At 33.0% G+C, this 18174-nt stretch overlaps 1 protein-coding gene across 1 annotated transcript; it reads left to right on the top strand.

The window, feature by feature from the left end:
- The first annotated feature begins 4527 nt into the window (after nt 1–4527).
- On the top strand, nt 4528–15716 carry LOC134692758 (prostamide/prostaglandin F synthase-like). Its single transcript, XM_063553273.1, has 7 exons — nt 4528–4746; nt 6140–6344; nt 7418–7469; nt 8331–8394; nt 9085–9160; nt 13139–13305; nt 15010–15716. Exons 3-6 carry the CDS (start codon nt 7432–7434, stop codon nt 13300–13302), a joined length of 342 nt encoding a protein of 113 aa, XP_063409343.1. The 5' UTR covers nt 4528–4746; nt 6140–6344; nt 7418–7431; the 3' UTR covers nt 13303–13305; nt 15010–15716.
- The last annotated feature ends 2458 nt before the right edge of the window (nt 15717–18174 follow it).

The raw sequence follows: 18174 nt of genomic DNA, 5'->3' as shown, positions 1-18174 counted from the left end.
CCTGTTGTCTTGAACAACTACTTTGTATTGGACCAAAGACTTTCAAATTGGTATTTCCTTTAATTTACATACACATGTACCCAATATTATCACAAGTTACGAGTATTTGCAAATAATGTAAATTTCGGCTTTTTTATGCCCCATTTATGGGCATTATGTATTCTAGTCTGAGCTTTCGTTCGTTCGTCTGTCCCGCTTCCAAGTTAAAAGTTTTTGGTCGAGGAAGTGTTTGATGAAGTTGAAGTCCAATCAACTTGAAACTTAGTACAAAATTACATTATTTTAAGTTCATTAGACCACTTTCATTTTGTGTCAGAAACATATGCTGTATCAACTATTCAATCACAATCAAAATTCAGGGCTGTGTTCAGATTGAATGTTGTGTCCTTACTTGCTCTAACTGTTCAGGGCAGGACATCTGGTTTAACAATAAACAATAAATTCGCTAAAACTTTCAAAATATGAGAAAATCACCTCAATAATATGCATGGGAACTGAGACTACTATAACACAATTAAATAATTACTATTTGACCGGTCAGTGTAGGAAGTGACCATGCAATCTCTGTGTTATAGTAGTCTCAGATGGGAAACCCTTTCTACACCATACTCATGATACTCGCACCATGAAAATGTTCCAACTCGCCAATGAAGGATCAGTATGGTGTATTAATTCATGACTGAAAATAAGGAGAAATATAACCCGCAATTTACAAATAAAAACATGTTGCAAAGTCTGACCTATTAGAGCATGCACTTCACAAAAAGCAAGCTTAGGTATTTCTTGAAAATTTGGGTTTGTTTTAGTATCGAAGAGGATTTTTTAATTTAGGTTTGTTTGTTTGTTGTTCTTTTATCTTGTACTTTTTATCTTTTTTTATACGACCGAAAAAAAATAGCGGTCGTATATTGATATCACGTTGTCGTCGTCCGAAGACGGATGGCTTCCGGATAATAACTTCAGTATTTAAGTAGATAGAAATTAATAAAAAAATTAACACAATGTTTATAACCACAAAATGAAGTTTGAGATTGATTTTGGGGATTATGGTCCCTATGGTTTAGAAAAAGGGGCCCAAAGGGTAAAAAAAAACCATTTAACTAGTGTCAAGACAATAAGTTGTGTATAAGTATTTCAATTGTTCTAAAATATTTTAGGCATTTAGCTTAATGCCTGTACACATTTTTCATGATTTAAGACTAATGCCTAACATCATTTAGGCAATAGACCTACTGCATAGGCGTTAGCTTCAGCTTATTGCCTAGGATTTAGGCTTAATGCCTAATTTCACTTATAGCCGCTAACATATATATATATACGCCCGTTTACGGGACGTAGATCATGGTATACAGAATCTGGTGGTCTTCTGTAGGGAATCCACTGGTCCGTATAGCTTCTCTTCGAGTGATGTTACTGAGTGCCATATCTTATCTCTCAATGCCTGATGGAAATTGCATGACTGAGTCTGTAGGAGGTGTGCTGTATCCTGCTCTGCTTCTCCACAAGGACACATAGGAGATGGAACAACTTTCATGACTGTGTATATATATGTTGGTTGAGTCTGTTGTGTCCTGTCCTCAGTCTAAAGATGGTGGTTTGTTCAGATCTTGTTAGCTGGTGGTAACTATCTTGTTGCTGTGGAGTGTTGAACAGAGATTTTATGATAGTCTTCATCTCTGAAAAGCAGACAGGATTTTCTTCCTGTTGTTGTTCAGCACCATACTTTGCTAATCTGTCGGCTTGTTCATTACCCCAAACTCCACAGTGTGAAGGGATCCACTGAATCACTGTAGTCAGACTTTTGATGTTGTATAAAGCTTGTTGGAGTTGAGACAGCTTGTCGTTCTTCAAAGCTTGTAGAATAGAGAGGGCATCAGTCAGGAATACTACTTGAGATGTATCATTGATTTTGTTTTTGATGGAATGTGCAGCATGAGTAATGGCTTCTTCTTCAGCTTTGTAGGTTGAAAAATGTAGGCCTGTTGCATGGTATAGCCTCTGATTGTTGATCTCCATTGGGATACTTAATGTATATACCAGCCCCTCCATTTGTTGTAGCATTTGTGGCTGACCCATCTGTATATACTCTTACCCAAGTTTCTGAAGGATACTGTTCTTCGAGCATACTCATTGTAAGTATTTTCTTTACATTACTAGTCTGTTCGTCTCTGGTGGAAATGAGCGGAACTGAGGTCTGGATGGTGACATTTCCAAATTTTTCTTCACAAGGGGTGTTATTCATTGTGAAAACTATGGGTTCTATATATTTTGGTAGGGCTTCCTGGTGTTTTCTTTGCAATGCTCTTGTCTCTAATGTAAAGCTGGATCTTTTTAGTCTGCCTGATGAGAGTTGTTTTAGTCTGGTTTTCATTGGGTGGTCTTGTGAACACTGATATGTGGTGGCCTGTATCATGGCTTTGCACTCCCTTCTCTTTCCTAATGGGGGTATGTTTGTTATATCCTCCATACTTTTTATTGGTGTTGATTTCATAGCACCTGTGATGATACGTAGTGCTTGATTCCGAACTTTGTCTAAAGTCTGATGGTGAGACTTGGCTGCAGTCATCCAAGCGCTAGATCCGTATTCAAGGTGTGGTCGTACATATTTCCTTGGTAGACAGATTACAAGATTTTTTCATTTGCACCCCATTTAGTTCCTGCAAGTTTCCTCATGATGTTCAATTTTCTCCTTTTTATCCGTCATTAACAGACCTCCTTTATAGATTTTGAGTTATGGTGTTTTATTCATTTTAAAATAAGAGAGAGAAATTTCCAGTTTTCGGACAATTACTCCAAAATGCGTTCACCAATTTGCAAGAAACTTTGGTCAGTTGTTAATGTTAATATCCATTGACCATTGAAGAGCTCCCTTTGGATTTTGATAAATTTTAAATTTTACATATCCGAGTTATGGAGTTTTATTCGACATTAAAGAAAAAAGATGCATTTTCCAGTTTTCGGACAATCACTCAAAAATGCTCATGAAACTTTGGAGACTGATTGTTTATATCTATTGATGTAAGCTCCCTTTCAATTTTTATAAAATTTAGATTTTACTCTTCCGAGTAATAGGATTTTATTCATAAAAAAAGTTGCAAGCCAGTTGAAGAAAATATAAAAAGACTAGAAAAAAAATTCAAGTGTCGCCGACCAGTTGACTAGTTAAAAATCATTGACAAGGGTCTCTCTTCATTTTGTTTCTGTAAAACAAAACTGTTTCCTAAATACAGGAACCCGTGATTTTTAATCAATATTTGCCATGTGCGTTGACAAAAATAAAAAAAATACTAATGTTTGTTTGCAGACGGCATTTTGTGACTGTATGGAGAAGTTATTAGCTTTCTATATCTAGGCGAAATTTGATTTTGGTCGTATCACAATAAAAAATGCATTTTTTTAGTACTGAATTGATCACTGAATCGTCAGAGAAAGGATAAAGAGATTATGGTTACTCTTTTTAATGACTTTCTTAAAAAAAAATGGTTTGTTTAATTACTTTTTAGCTCACCTGGCCCAAAGGGCCAGGTGAGTTTATGCCATCACTTGGCGTCTGTCGTCTGTCGTCGTATACTATTTCAAGAATCTTCTTCTCTGAAACTAATCAAACAATCCATTGTTGGGTTGCTGCCACTTAATTGGTAATTTTAAGGAAATTTTGCAGTTTTTGTTCATTATCTTGAATATTATTATAAATAAAGATAAACTGTAAAAAAGCAAAAATGATCACAAAAGTAAGATCTACAAATAAGTTAATATGACCAAAATTGTCAATTGACCCCTTAAGGGGTTATTGTCCTTTAATGACAATTTTTCACAATTTGTTCATAAAGTTTGCTAGCTTTTAAAAATCTTCTCCTCTAAAACTACTCAACCAAATTCAACCAAACTTCAACTGAATGATCAGTAGGGTGTATAAAATAAAGTTTGTGTTTTATTTTCCATTTCGTCAAAAAACATCATGATGGCTAAAAATAGAACACAGGGTAAAATGCAGTTTTTGGCTTATATCTAAAAAAAAACTCTAGCATTTAGAGTAAATAAGACAAGATAAGAATAAATTTTATATTTTATTTCCTTGTAGGGGTCAAGAAACATATAGCTCCTGTGGCTAAAATAGAACATAAGAGAAAATGATGCTTTTGAAGAAAATGGGACGATTCAAAGAACATTTAAATAAATTGAAAAGCCAAAATAATCATTGATGAGAGATTTAACCAAAAAAATTAAGGTGAGCGATTCAGACTCTTGAGAGCCTCTTGTTTTTATTTTAGAACAGCCTCCCCTCCAAAAAATTTCGCACGCACACTTTGTGAATTAAGGGAGAGGGTGTAATCCCCAAATTTCATTCCCTTGTACGCCCTTAAATGGTCATTTTACAGAAATTTAACTAATCCCGCATTATGAAAGACGAACAAGTTCGTCTGTGCCGAATACAATATACCAGTGCATGTGTACTACAGATATCGTTACGTAAGTGGACTATTTTAATATCTCTTTTTTGTAACGACACCGTCAAAATATAAACAAACTCCGCCCACACGTGATGTCTACACGTGATATTGTATGGAAGCAGTCAAGCAGGTGACAGTCATCATACTCTGGTGTGGTGGGAAGATAGCTTACTCGTCAGCTCGCTTGCTTTTCTCGACACTACAGAATTTATCCAAACGAGCTCTTCAAGTTCCATTGAGTATGGAACTCTCAAAAATCGCAAAAAATCTGGTTAAATGTGTAACAACAGGAGAGGTTTGTTTACATAATTTCACAAGTTGACATAACAACAACTGCAGTCTGCATCCTTATTGAAAACTTATATAATTTGCTTATTATTGTCTGAGATTAATTGTGCTTTGAAAAGTGAATTGCATGCGGGAAATTTTTTTTACTGATTGTTAAATGTGTAAATTTTATTCTGATTTATTAGTTAGTAAAAAGGGGTGGTGGTGGAAAGGGGGCAGTCTGCACCAAAAACTTTTTCAACTACTAGTCCGAAGACCAATATTCTGACATTTTTCTTATTTGGCCAAACAAAGTTTTGCAAAAACTTACTAGTCCGAATGAAATTTTACTAGTCTGGGGCATCGGACTAGTGGCTAACCGTGCAGACTGCGGGGGGGGGGGGGGGGGGGGGGGGGGGGTTGGCATGGTTGAGGTTTCATCTTCTCAAACTTTCCACATATCGATGTATCATCAATTTGATTAGTCCAAATAAATATGAGGTCGGGCAATGCTATTTTTTTTCTTCAGCTTCCTAGAAAAAAAATAAAATAGCCTTGCTAGACATCTAAATTATTTAGACTACAATTTGATATGACCAGAGATAAAAGTAATGCAAGGAAATAAAAAACTCAATATGCTGTTCCTGTACATGAGACAACATTTGTTTAAAATCCATATTAAAAAAAATCATTGTAAATAAACACAAGCTCTAGTTAGCTTTTCGATTAGATTAACAAAATGTATAGACACATACAAAAGTAAAAAAAAAAAAATCTCAACATGCAGTGCACTGAGTGCAGGGTAAGCATGTTAAGATGATATATGTATATATACTACATGGATTCATTTTTTTACAGTGGATAATTAATCTTGTTGTTTTGTCTAAGTCTGCATACAAACCAATAGAAAAATTGTAAATCATTGAACATTTAAATTTGTGGTTTACTTACATCACCTAAGGAATAAGGAATCCACAGTAGGTGACAATACATGCCAAATGACATCTTTAGTAAAAATAAAAAAAGAATATTGAGCTATCCATCCATGAGTCATATGACACAAAATAAGTATATGCACACCAAAAACACAAAAAAATTGAAAGAAGCAGCACTTGTATTACTGTTCTTCATCTCTACATGTAAGTCGCACTGATGCTTTAAACATGGAGCTAAAAACTCGTATTTCACTGCAACTTTAAGTTTTAATTGTACTATACATGGATAAATAAACAAATCTAAATTGAGGATTTTGAAATATTTGACAAAAATTCAAAAACTTGTAGATTTGTGTAGCAGCATAGATAGCCTTATATTTATTACATACATGTACATCAAGTTGTTTTCTCTCTGATGCTTTCCCTGTTTCCATTCCTAATTTTATTACATAACACACATTTATTCAGTAAACTATTTAATTTCAGAATGTTGCTATTGAGACATTTTACCAGAAGCAGCCATGTGTAATAACATTCATGAGGAGGTTTGGATGACCCTTCTGTCGCCTTGGGGCGAAACAATTGAGTGCCATTAAACCTCAGCTTGATGCCAACAATGTAAGATTAGTTGGTGTCGGCTTAGAGGAATTAGGCCTTGAGGATTTCCAGCGTGGAGAATATTTCAATGGGGGTAAGATTTTAGTGAGGGGCCTGATAGGGTGTGTGTCTCATCACGATTCACAAGTTTTTTTTTTTGTCAATCACGATTCACAGAAAACAAATTTTAATGATCACGGATCAGGAAAATATAAAATAATATCTTTAGAAAAATGGATCACAAAAGCGAAAATGCGCCAATCAGGAAGAACGAAAATAACCAATCAGGCCCCTCTTTAGTATGTTTGTTGATATGAATTGTAGAGGCTAGGGGATTTTAAAAAAAAAGCCTTTTACCAAAACTAGCATAAGGGTGAGCATGCTATTTAAAACTACTAGCAAGACTGACCAATTGGCTTATTTTACGGTAATCATGTCAGAACTTGTTAGAAATGGAGTGAAGGGGGTCTGATTTTGCCCAAAAAATCCTTTTAAAAAATAATCTCACTAGAAATAAGAAGATGTGTATTCAGGGTATTAGTGCCTTCGAGACAAATTTCAAAGTCAAAATGTGTATAAAGTAAACAATTCTACATGTAGGTCAAAGTACGGCCTTCATTATGTGTGACTAGTGTAACATAAGTTATAAAATCAAATAGGAAAACCAACAGTCTAATCTATATAAAAAAGAAACCATCTTATCAACAAATGGCAACCACTGTCCACTGAACAACAGGTCCCTGATTTATGATAGGTGCAAACAAATGCTTTAACAGGTGCCAACCTTCATATTCATACCCAACAGTACAAACTGATACTTATCCTCAAATTAAATAAAAAGCAGACAGCTTATTGATAATAACTCATAATTATTTTTTCTTAGTCATACATAAGCGATACTCTGAATAGAAATACTGTAAATTAAGCCAAAAATCTTACCTTTTTTATTTATTGTTCAACAAGTTCAATAATAAATTTGTTGAATTTACACTCAAATTCTAAATTTTAAAATGTCTTACAGTCAGCTGAGTCAACCTGACTTATCCAAGCAAAGAATCTAGGTCATTGTGGTCTAAGTATGACAACAAACATTCAAACTGAACGAGGTGATTTTTTTTTATGTTGAATATCAATGAATATGAAATAGTTTGCGATTTTTATTTTTAGATTTGTATATAGATATGAAAAAACAGTGCTATAAAAGTCTTGGTTTTAGAAGGTAAGTTCATGTAAATTGTAAAGAAATGAAGAAACTATACTGAAAAAATCATTTTTTAAGAAGGAGATTATTAATAGGATAACAAAATAAATTAAAGTCATTTCCAAATAGTTTAAATTTGGATGTAACAGTCTTCTGATTGGCTGACGTTCTTTTGTTTATCCGCTCATAGACATAATTTTATCATATAAAATACGAGAAACACATATAAATTACAAAAACAAACAACAACAACTGGACTTAGGACAGGTGCAAACATTTGCAGCGGGATTAAACGTTTAAATGGTACCAAACCTTATCCCTTTTTCTGAAACAATAGCATAACATCACATCATAGAAAAACAGGATAAAATATCAATTGGCAGACTAAACTCCATCAAAAAACATAAATTAACACACTATGAACGATTATATTTGATCTGCGATATCTGAATGCAAATGCACAGTTAATTAAATATTAGGGACAAACATTCAAGGCCAAAAAGCAAACAAACAAGTCCAAACAAAGCCATGACAAGACACCACTGCGAAATATTAAACCCTTCGAAAAAAATCACTTTTGAAAAACAGATAAAAACAGATAAGCTTAGAAACAGATAAAAAGTGAGGCTGTGTATGGTTAATCTTTATATACTGCAACTCTTATAACTGTTCTTAATTAAATATTTAGAATCAAAACCACAATTACTTAATTTGGAGGAGACAAAGTTAAATTTCAACGAACCTGTGTTTTATTGATGTAATAAAAAAAACTCTACGGAAATTCATTATCAAGGTCATAAACAAGGCAATATACAGCCAGGAAAAGAAATACAAGACAAGACCAGTATAGAGACATATATATGTACTTTTATTTTTCAGAATGAATATATTTAATGTATTTCCTGCCATTTTTTCCAAAGCATCAAGAAGTGCAATGTCTAAGGTTAGTATATGTTGTGTATAATTAGACACAAAGGTCAAGGTCTTCTATATTGAAGAAATTTTAAAACCATCAGAAAGGAAGATATTTAAAAACTGCAAGAAAGGGAGATAATTAAAAACTGTCAGAAAGGGAGATAATTGAAAACTGCCAAAAAGTGAGATAATTAAAAACTGTCAGAAAGGGAGTTAATTAAAAACTGTCAGAAAAAGATATAATTAAAAACTGTCAGAAAGGGAGATGATTAAAAACTGACAGAAAGTGAGATAATTAAAAACTGGCAGAAAGGAAGATTATTAAAAACTGACAAAAGAGAGATCATTATAAACTGTCAGATAGGGAGATAATTATAAACTGTCAGAAAGGGAGATAATTATAAACTGTCAGAAAGGGAGACAATTAAAAACTGTCAGATAGGGAGATAATTATAAACTGCCAAAAAGGGAGATAATAAAATAAAATCCACAGTTATCAATTGTTCCAGTTTTACTTTTGTACTTCCACTTATTTAAATGTTTATCTTGAACAAAGCAGGGTACATTAGCATTGGAATAACATGTTATGTATTCTGAATATGTATTAACAAATGCTGATCTTGTACAAAGCAGGGTACATTAACATTGGAATAAAATGTTATATATACTGAATATGTATTAACAATCAAGAAAGAGAAATTATTTTTAAATGTTACAGGCCAAGGAAGATAAAATTGATGGAGATTTTAAAGGTGATGGTTTTCAAAATGGTGGAACTCTGGTCATTGGAGCAGGTCTGTACTTACTTAAACATAATACTGTACACATGGGTACCTTTACCAGTTGTAACTTGTTATTTTTTCAGGATTTTGACATGCAAACTTTACAGAATTTGGGCATCACACTTTGTGTACTAAATATTTATGAAATTAAGGAGGCTCGCAGGTATAAAAAAAAATCAGCAAAAAAATAAACATTTGTTTTTTCATTACACATTTTATTTATTACACTATTAGTTATAACTTTATAATATGGTTCAAATCACCCAGACAAATTGATTTGGTTTGGCCACAGATGACTTTTAAAATGTTAATATCATTGAAAAAGCTCCAATTATCTCCCTTTAGTGCAAAATTGTAATTTTTTTACGTTTAAATTGAAATGTCTTTTTTAACGCATCTGTGACCTATATTTTTAGGCAGTTAAGCTGCCTTATGCGAGCGCCCTGGATTTGTGTGCTACCCAATAAATGCTGAAATATGGGCCATTGTTATTATCTAGCTGTTTACTATATTATTTATAACTTATTGCACAGTTTTTTTATACTTTTCATTCTGGATTACAAAAAATATGACCAGAAAAACTTTAAATGATTGTCGATTTTCCCAAAAGTTTTGAAGTTGCACAAAGGAAGTAGAGCACATTAGGATTTTTTATGTAGTTTATTATCCCCTGAGCTTTTGGCTAAGATGTCAGAGAACAAATGTATGAAATATTTAATTGCCGAAAATCTTTAAAGACAAGAAGTTAAGATTTCCTAAATTGCAAAACTTGTAGGAATATAGTTTGTCGTCAATACGTAGTGAACTACGTATATAAGTTGCACTGATCACGCTGTTGGCTGCAATTTTGAATAAGAAGACGAAATTTTCGTATCTTTTTAATTTGGACGCAGGGGTTCAAATAAGCGGTGGTCCGGGGTCTGTTACCTTCCACTTTTGCAGTCGGATTTTCTACTTAATTACTAGCTACGCCAGACGGACCTTGAAAGAAAATAAAAAAATAACTTTGCAAACATTTTTACCAAAGTTTCCTAAAAACACGATCTCAAACTTATTTTCATCGTTACTATTCATGACACCGATGTTCAATTTGTTCAACCGCTAGCTTTAGACAGAAAATCGCCGATAAATAATGTGTAAATCCAAGTAAAATCGTATCTCACTTTCTGTCAAAAACAACATTGTAAACAAAATGGCTGTCGCGAGATTACAATATTGAATCTGATTCCGGAAGTGGATAAGGGTAATCCCGGGTTTTGGGGTTGTCAACTAAAAATAATCCAGACAGGTGACAAAATACAGCTATGCATGGTAAATAAATATAAACACTAGAATTGAAAACCAAAATTGTTTAAAAGAAAGAAAAAGCAGAAAATATTTTGTACACCAATTTTAATGTCAAAATTCAATACAAGTGACAACTGGGAACAGTTTATCTAACAATATATATGTTCCTGGTAACAGTATATTTTTTTTAATCAGTGATAAATGTTGGTAATGCATGTTAAATGCTTTTCAAGTTAAACATATTACTGCAATTTCAAGGGGTAATTTTTTCTTCTCAATTTTGATAGGTCAGTTAAAATAGCTGGAAGTTTCTTATATAAAAAAAGATGTGGTATGATTGTCAATGAGACAACTATCCACAAGAAACCAAAATGACCAAAACTTGGTATAGGTCAAGATCCCTACCCCTAAACAATATATATTCATGTATGGGACAATATAACAAATCATATAAAATATAGGTGGGGTTACTGGGGCCACTCTACCCCTTTCTGTTTTAGAATTTACAACGGTCGAGATCCACAATCTTAAACAATATATATTTATGTATGGGACAATATTACAAATCAAATAAATTATAAGGGGGTCCCTATGGTCACTGTACAGCTTCATATGGGAACTTGGAAAAATTTGAGATCATCACCCCTTAACCATATATACTCATGTATAAGACTATATAACAAAATCAAATGAAGTATAGGGGAAGTCCCTGTGGTCACCCTACCCCTCATGTTTAAGAACTTTGAAACAGAAGGGATCCCCAACTCTAAATTAAATGAAATATAGGGGGAGTCCCTGCAGTCATCTGATTGAGAAATTGGAAACAGTCGAGGTCCCCACCTTTAATTTAAACCATATATTCATGTACGAGAACTAATCAAATGAAATATAGGGAGAGTCCTTAGGGTCACCATACCCACTGCTGTTTGATACTTAGAAACAGATGAGATCCCCACCCCTCAACCATATATATTCATGTATTGGACAATATAACAAATCAAATGAAATATAGGGGAAGTCACTGGGGTCCCTCACCCCCCTCCTGTTTGAAAACTTGATAACGGTCAAGATCCCCACCCATAAACCATATATATTATTTTATATTGTCCCATACAGGTATGGGACAATATAAAAAATCAAATGAAAAATAGGGGTAGTCCCTAGGGTTACCCCATACCCTCTTGTGTGTGTTTTGAGAACTTTTAAAAGATTTAGCTACCAACGCCTAAACCATATTCATTCCTGTTTTTCATTTCAAAAAAATTGAATGACATACAAGGTCAATCTCATAGGCGACACATTTGATATCACTTTGCTAGACCCTAGGCCAACACCTGTCATTTTATTGCAAACTTAGACATCATGGACTTGGGGTGAAGGTGGGGGTCATTTACATTTACTATGGACAGGTCAGTCAGACCTCACCATTGATCCCTGTAGTAGTAAACATTTGTTGTGTCTCATAACTTTTGTACTGTAAAACACAAACTCAGTTTTCTTTCCAGGGACGCAAGTCCATTCAAACTTTTACAAGCTCGTACTTAAGTCAACTTGAACTACTAACAGTCACCACCAGCACACATGTTTGCCTGGGTTTTTGGTTAACTGCCTACAGTGCTCACAGCGCTTTGATTTATTATTGCTACATAAAGTAAATAATGGTTAAATTTAAGCAATTTCTGTAATTTGGTTCTTTTTGTATTTCCATATTACCAATATTTCTCCTATTAGTTCAACAGAAAAACAGGACATTAGCAAAAAGGATTGTTTCTTTCGGAGGCAGATTGTGAACTTAAATGAACAGTGATCCCGTATTTTTATTTTATATTTATATTAGATATAAGATCAAGTTTAATCATAGAATAAAAAAGCAAAATCCTATAATAGAAAAAAGTTGATTTAGACCCGCGAGCCCCCTTAACATGAACCTAAAAAAAACACCTCACAAGTTTTAAACAGTAATTGAGCAGTATCATATTAATGGTTTGTCTGTAACAAAAGTTATTTTGTAGTGCATGCTTAGACAAAAATAACGCAAATTAAAGAATTTGAAATCTGCTCTATCCTAAAAAGATTTTGACAGTGCTGTGAACTACTGTTGGGACAAATTATATCAAAACTATAGAAAAGTCTCCCGCAATATTACTGACATGAACCAACAATTCAGGGTCCTCAATTTGAATAGGCACCAAACTTTGACCACATAGCCATGAAAATGGGGTCAAGGTAAGATGATTGTAACAGTACAACATAAGAACATATAAAAGATAATATCAATTCGAAGGAGAAAACATTTAACAAAACACAGAACAGACATGGCAAGGTATTTCTACATCCCTTACAACAAAAGTTTTCAGAGTACAGATCTGAGAGTCCTCAAAGTTACTGACAGCAAGTTCAATGCCAATTAAAACTAATAAAAAAAGATTTTTTCTAAGACTAAAATATCAATCAGTACACATCCAACATCTAATGAATTTGGTGTAAAGACATCATTAGCTGTCAGTGAAAAAAAATAATGTCAAAACATACATAAACTTGAGAAAGGAAATGGGGAATGTGCCAAAGAGAAAACAACCTGACCATAGAAAAGACAACAGCAGAACATACATGATTATACATGTACATTGTAGGTATTAACAGATTTCTATTCTTTTGTTAAGTCCCCCTATGTTCGTTGAAAAATTTTATATTGTTTTACAGGAGGAAAAGTTTTACTGAATTTTAAACAACAAGAGCCATCAGACCATGTCAGTCCTAATGAAGTATTAAAAGTGCTAGGTATCCAGGAAACGGTGGAATATCCAGAGGCCCAGGGAGCCTCTTGTCCATTACCTCAATCAAAGGAAGAAACTAAGCAGTCATAGCATGTAAGTCATTTATGAGGCCCCTCATGAGGGGGTCCTAGTAATCACATAATCACCATTTTTTTGCCAATATAATCACATAATCATTAAATATTTGCTTATCTTTAGTAATCAAATAATCATAAACTAAAAATACAGTCCTAGGTAATCAAATAATCATGAAATATTTGGCTTAATAATCAAATAATCATTAAAAAAACGGCCAAGTAATCACATAATCAAAAACCCCATGAGGGCCCTCATTTATATCATATTCAGAGGTCCAGGGAGCCTCTTGTTCTTTACCTCAATCAAATGAAGAAACGAAGCAGTCATAGCATGTAAGTCATTTATATCATATCCAGAGGTCCAGGGAGCCTCTTGTCCATTACCTCAATCAAATGAAGAAACAAAGCAGTCATAGCATGAAAGTCATTTGAGTCAGATCGTTTTCAAATACTGTGGGTTTATTTTTTTTCGTGGGTACCAATTTTGTGGATGGAGGAAAACTTGTATATTCATTGATATTTAAATCTGAGGCCAGGATTTTTTAATTTGTTGGTTTACGGATCTGCCGACCCGATTTTGCTGATTTCCAGAATAAAAATATTAACATTGACTTTTCATGCTTTTTTATTCCAGCCGATCCTAACAAATGCATTATCCCTGAAAAATAATTAAAATATCCTTTTTTTATTGAAAGGAAATGCATAAATCACTTACAGAAGTGATGACACTTTCTGTTGTGAAAAAATGAAACTTTCAGTTTACGTTTCTAAAAATAGACAAATCAATTATTAATGACCTTGAAATGTTGTTTGCGCAAATAATTTTGCGGAACGAAACCTGTGTTTAAAACCAGTTACACAATAAGTTTGTTTCCTTTATTTTTCACCAGTCCGTAAGATGCCTGTTCTCTTAGAAATAGACTTGTCCAAATGTGGACAGGTGGAAGTTCAAGACATCAAGTTAAAGTACTTAATTTTAACAAATCATTTGAAATTTTCTTGTTTTCATAGATAATAAAAAAATATCGTCCATTTGGATGAAAAAAAAGAAAGGGGAATGCATGACAACTATTATTTAACCCGATTTTTTTTGTTTTGCCAGTGGACAAGTCAATTATGTTTTTGACACGTGTGTTGAAACTTATTTTCATACGATGTTTTTACATTTTTGTCTTTATCAGTTGCTGTGCTTATTATTATTCACCAAGTTTTAATTAAGAGTTACCGACATGAATCTCTTTTTCTTGTCTGTGAAATGACGATTTAATTTCGTCTTTGTCCGTGCACCCCTTTTTTACGGGAAATTATTAGACAATGTTATGCGATGTTTATTACAGCTGCGAAATACTATTTCATCGAACTAAAATTTAAAAATGATGACAAAATAGTATGACAAACATATTATTAGAAAGGTGAAATATATATATATTTATTTTGCATATCAGTTTTATGTCTTGAAAGATCTTTTTTTTTCTTTTTTTTTCCCGACCGACCGACCCCCCTTTTCATGGAGAAAATCCGTAAACCAACAAATTAAAAAAACGTGGCCTGAGTTGTTATGTAATTAAAACAAGAAAAGGCAAATTTTTGAGTTGGTTAAAGATGTTTACATTTAAAATATTTATCACAAATACTGTACTGAGATATAATGTGATTGAACATTGATTTTATGCTTATAAAGATATAAATTTTTAATAAGTTAAATTTTATTTATTTGCAGATTGTCAAGTTGTTGTTGGGAAGCCAAAAGTTGTGACACTTTTCCATCATTTGTTCGTAAGTCACAGATCTGACAGAGTGTAGTGTCATGACGTAGGATTCCTGAAACCATAACAATGGGAGGAGTCTAACTGAGTTATCTACCTTGACTAAGGTTGATTACTACCAGGTGTCGCCTCTGTGATATATGCTTGAATGGTGGAATTGTAGTTTTATAAAAAGGATTTTAAATGGAGCATTATAATATTTAAACAATTTCAATATTATGTATACATATTGTCTCATTAGTGCTAAATGTGTGCTAGGTTTATAAATGTAAGACACTCTCAGTTGCCTTGATCGTAAAGGTTTGGATTATTTAAACTAAAACTGTGTTAAGGTGGTACCTAACACTACAGGGAGATAACTGTAAAATCAGCAAAACGTTTTAATTATGTTGTGTTGTAAAGGGAATATTAAGCTGTTCAATGATCAAAATAAGTGTATGTCAAACTGCTTTATAACCAGTGTAATTTTTCTGATAAAACAGTTGGTTCAAATTTTTTGAAATTTTTATTTTTTTGTCAAAGGGTTAAAGTAAATACTTTGTCAAAATTTTATGCAAATTAAACGAGCCAAATTAATTTTGGTTAAAGTGTTAGGTACCACCTTAAGTTCTTTCATGATGGGAGTTTCATCCCTTTGGCATACTACATATGATATTTTATTTTAAACACCTTATTCAAATTTACCTAATTTTTCTCAGTATGGTTCATTGTTATGCTTCTGTTAATTCAGTTTATTTGTAAATCTATAATTCTTATTCCGAAAGGAAGTTTTACTTTGAAAAACTAAAAATTATTTAACAAGAAGTTCTGTTTTTTAAATATAAGACATGAAGTGTATATGAATGTTAGACATACCTCATTTTCTCTATTTTTTGTTATTTTTATAATTATTATTAAATATATATATATTAGAACAATGTATAACAATGCTTTGAGTTGATTCTTTTTGCAATAAGCTTGTCTTGAAGGCCTCACTGTAACTATAAGGATTGATTGATTTTTGGTTGCTTAATGTCCAGTGCCAAATATTTCATGCATGTTCAGTTCGTGTTGTTTATTCTTTAGTTTTCTATGTTGAGTCATGTGTACTATCGTTTGTCTGCTTGTCATTTTTAGCCATGGCATTGTCAGTTTATATTCGATTTATGAGTTTGACTGTCCCTTTGGTTTATCTTTCGTCCCTTTGGTTTATCTTTTGTCCCTCTTTCAGAAGGAAACAAGATAAATATGAATACAAGGTTGGTCTGTTATTATGGCTGTATGGGAAGTTTTAGTTTTTACTGAGACTGTAAAATGAAATTATGTTGGATAGGGACTGAAATTTGGCCTTCGACAGGATACCTACGGACCACTGGAAGAGCTGTTATAATTAGTGTTGTCAACTGTTGGAAGGACCAAATACCAAAATCACTAACTAGTTTAATAACCAGACTTTTTCAAAATTAGTATATTTGATTATGAGCGTGTATTGAAATCATTATTAATCAGCTTGGGGCAAAATCTTAAGTAAACATGTTTTTTGAACAGTAATCAGATTAAATTTCATGATTTCCTTCACCATTTTATTTTTAATCTATTATATTGCATATTTTTGCTACATCGCTATCTGAATGTACAACCTCAATTGTGCAAGGCTTTGTCATACTTTAAATGAAATTCCAACTAAAAAAATTGTGAAATGCAAACAACGTGAATATAATTAATGTACACTTGATGGTATGAATAACAGGGTTAATCATTTCAAATTGATACCCTCCACATTATTTTCTGAGATATCAAGAAAAAAATATAGAATTGTCGGTTTCAGACATTTTCAATTGGACGAGATCAAAAAGGTTTTTATTTTTCAATTTTAAGTTATTACAAAAGCCACAGTAGATGCCGAGTATTGGATAGTTCAAAGTAAAACTTTGCCAGAAATCCTGACAGACAAGTTATATAATTTCAAAGGACGAACTCAATTAATCGTATTATAAAACCTGCATTTGAAGGGTACTAAAGACAAGGCCTTCAAACATCAACATAAACTACTGGTTAAATGGTCGAAAGATTATTGGAGTAACGCCTGTCCCAAGTCAGGAGCCTCTGGTCTTTGTTAGTCTTGTATTTATTTATTTTTAGTTTCTTGTGTGCAATTTGGAAATTAGTATGGCGTTCATTATCACTGAACTAGTATATATTTGTTTAGGGGCCAGCTGAAGGACGCCTCCGGGTGCAGGAAATTCTCGTTACATTGAAGACCTGTTGGTGATCTTCTGCTGTTGTTTTTTCTATTGTCGGGTTGTTGTCTCTTTGATACATTCCCCGTTTCCATTCTCAATTTAATGCAAAAATGTATGGTTTGACAACACTAGTTGCAATGGTTCTAAATGTGAAGACAATACAATAGTACTCTCGCATCCAGAGGCATAAGATTTAACTTCCTGATTCTGACAGAAAGAGGCTGTGTTTTTGATACATCAACAGGTGCCTCACTATAGAAAATATATAAATTTAAGGTATTTTCTCTGTTGTGGGAATTTGAAGATAGGTAACAATAAGATTGAACTATTGCTTAAAATATCTCCGAAAAGTGATCATGTTATCTGGAGAATGACAATGACAAATGAACCATGGCGATGAGGTCCAATCAGAGACCTCAAGAGGTTTTTAGTTGCTCTATATCAATTTGTTTGTTTACAAATCACCCTATTAGTTTGGTCCTTTGAATTGTTTTGTTTGGGCTGTTTATAGCTTGCATTGCAATATGGATTTGTTCTTGCATTGTTTACTTTTATTTGCTAACATTTATGTCCCTTGGTCAGTGGATGATTGTTTATTCAATGGCAATCGATTTTTTACCATATTTTTCTTATTTATACAATGTATATCAGTACTCAGATGCACCCAAAAACAGCTAATTATCATTCAATATTTGTATTTTGAACAATGCATATGGTAAAAATAGATACTTGTATTTGTGTTGCTCTAAAGGATATGAATTAAATTCTTTCTAAAAGTAATTCTGCAAATATCTTAATTTTTATTGTTAAAAGGTTGCTTTCAAATAACATTCGACTTCAAAGTCCAATGGCTGCCTGTTCAAATCTAATTATTTCAGTTTATGATTTTTTCTACCC

Source organism: Mytilus trossulus, chromosome 12 (assembly GCF_036588685.1).
Source record: "Mytilus trossulus isolate FHL-02 chromosome 12, PNRI_Mtr1.1.1.hap1, whole genome shotgun sequence".
Taxonomy (NCBI): domain Eukaryota; kingdom Metazoa; phylum Mollusca; class Bivalvia; order Mytilida; family Mytilidae; genus Mytilus; species Mytilus trossulus.
The sequence above is the reverse complement of the archived record's forward strand: the minus strand, read 5'-3'. Positions and strand labels throughout refer to the sequence as shown.

Excerpts from the sequence above, each read along its gene's own strand:
- LOC134692758 (XM_063553273.1), top strand. The coding sequence starts at position 7,432 with ATGAAAAAACAGTGCTATAAAAGTCTTGGTTTTAGAAG. Across the intron at positions 8,395-9,084 it reads CAAGAAGTGCAATGTCTAAG|GCCAAGGAAGATAAAATTGA; the intron begins GTTAGTATATGT and ends TAAATGTTACAG. Across the intron at positions 9,161-13,138 it reads AACTCTGGTCATTGGAGCAG|GAGGAAAAGTTTTACTGAAT; the intron begins GTCTGTACTTAC and ends ATTGTTTTACAG.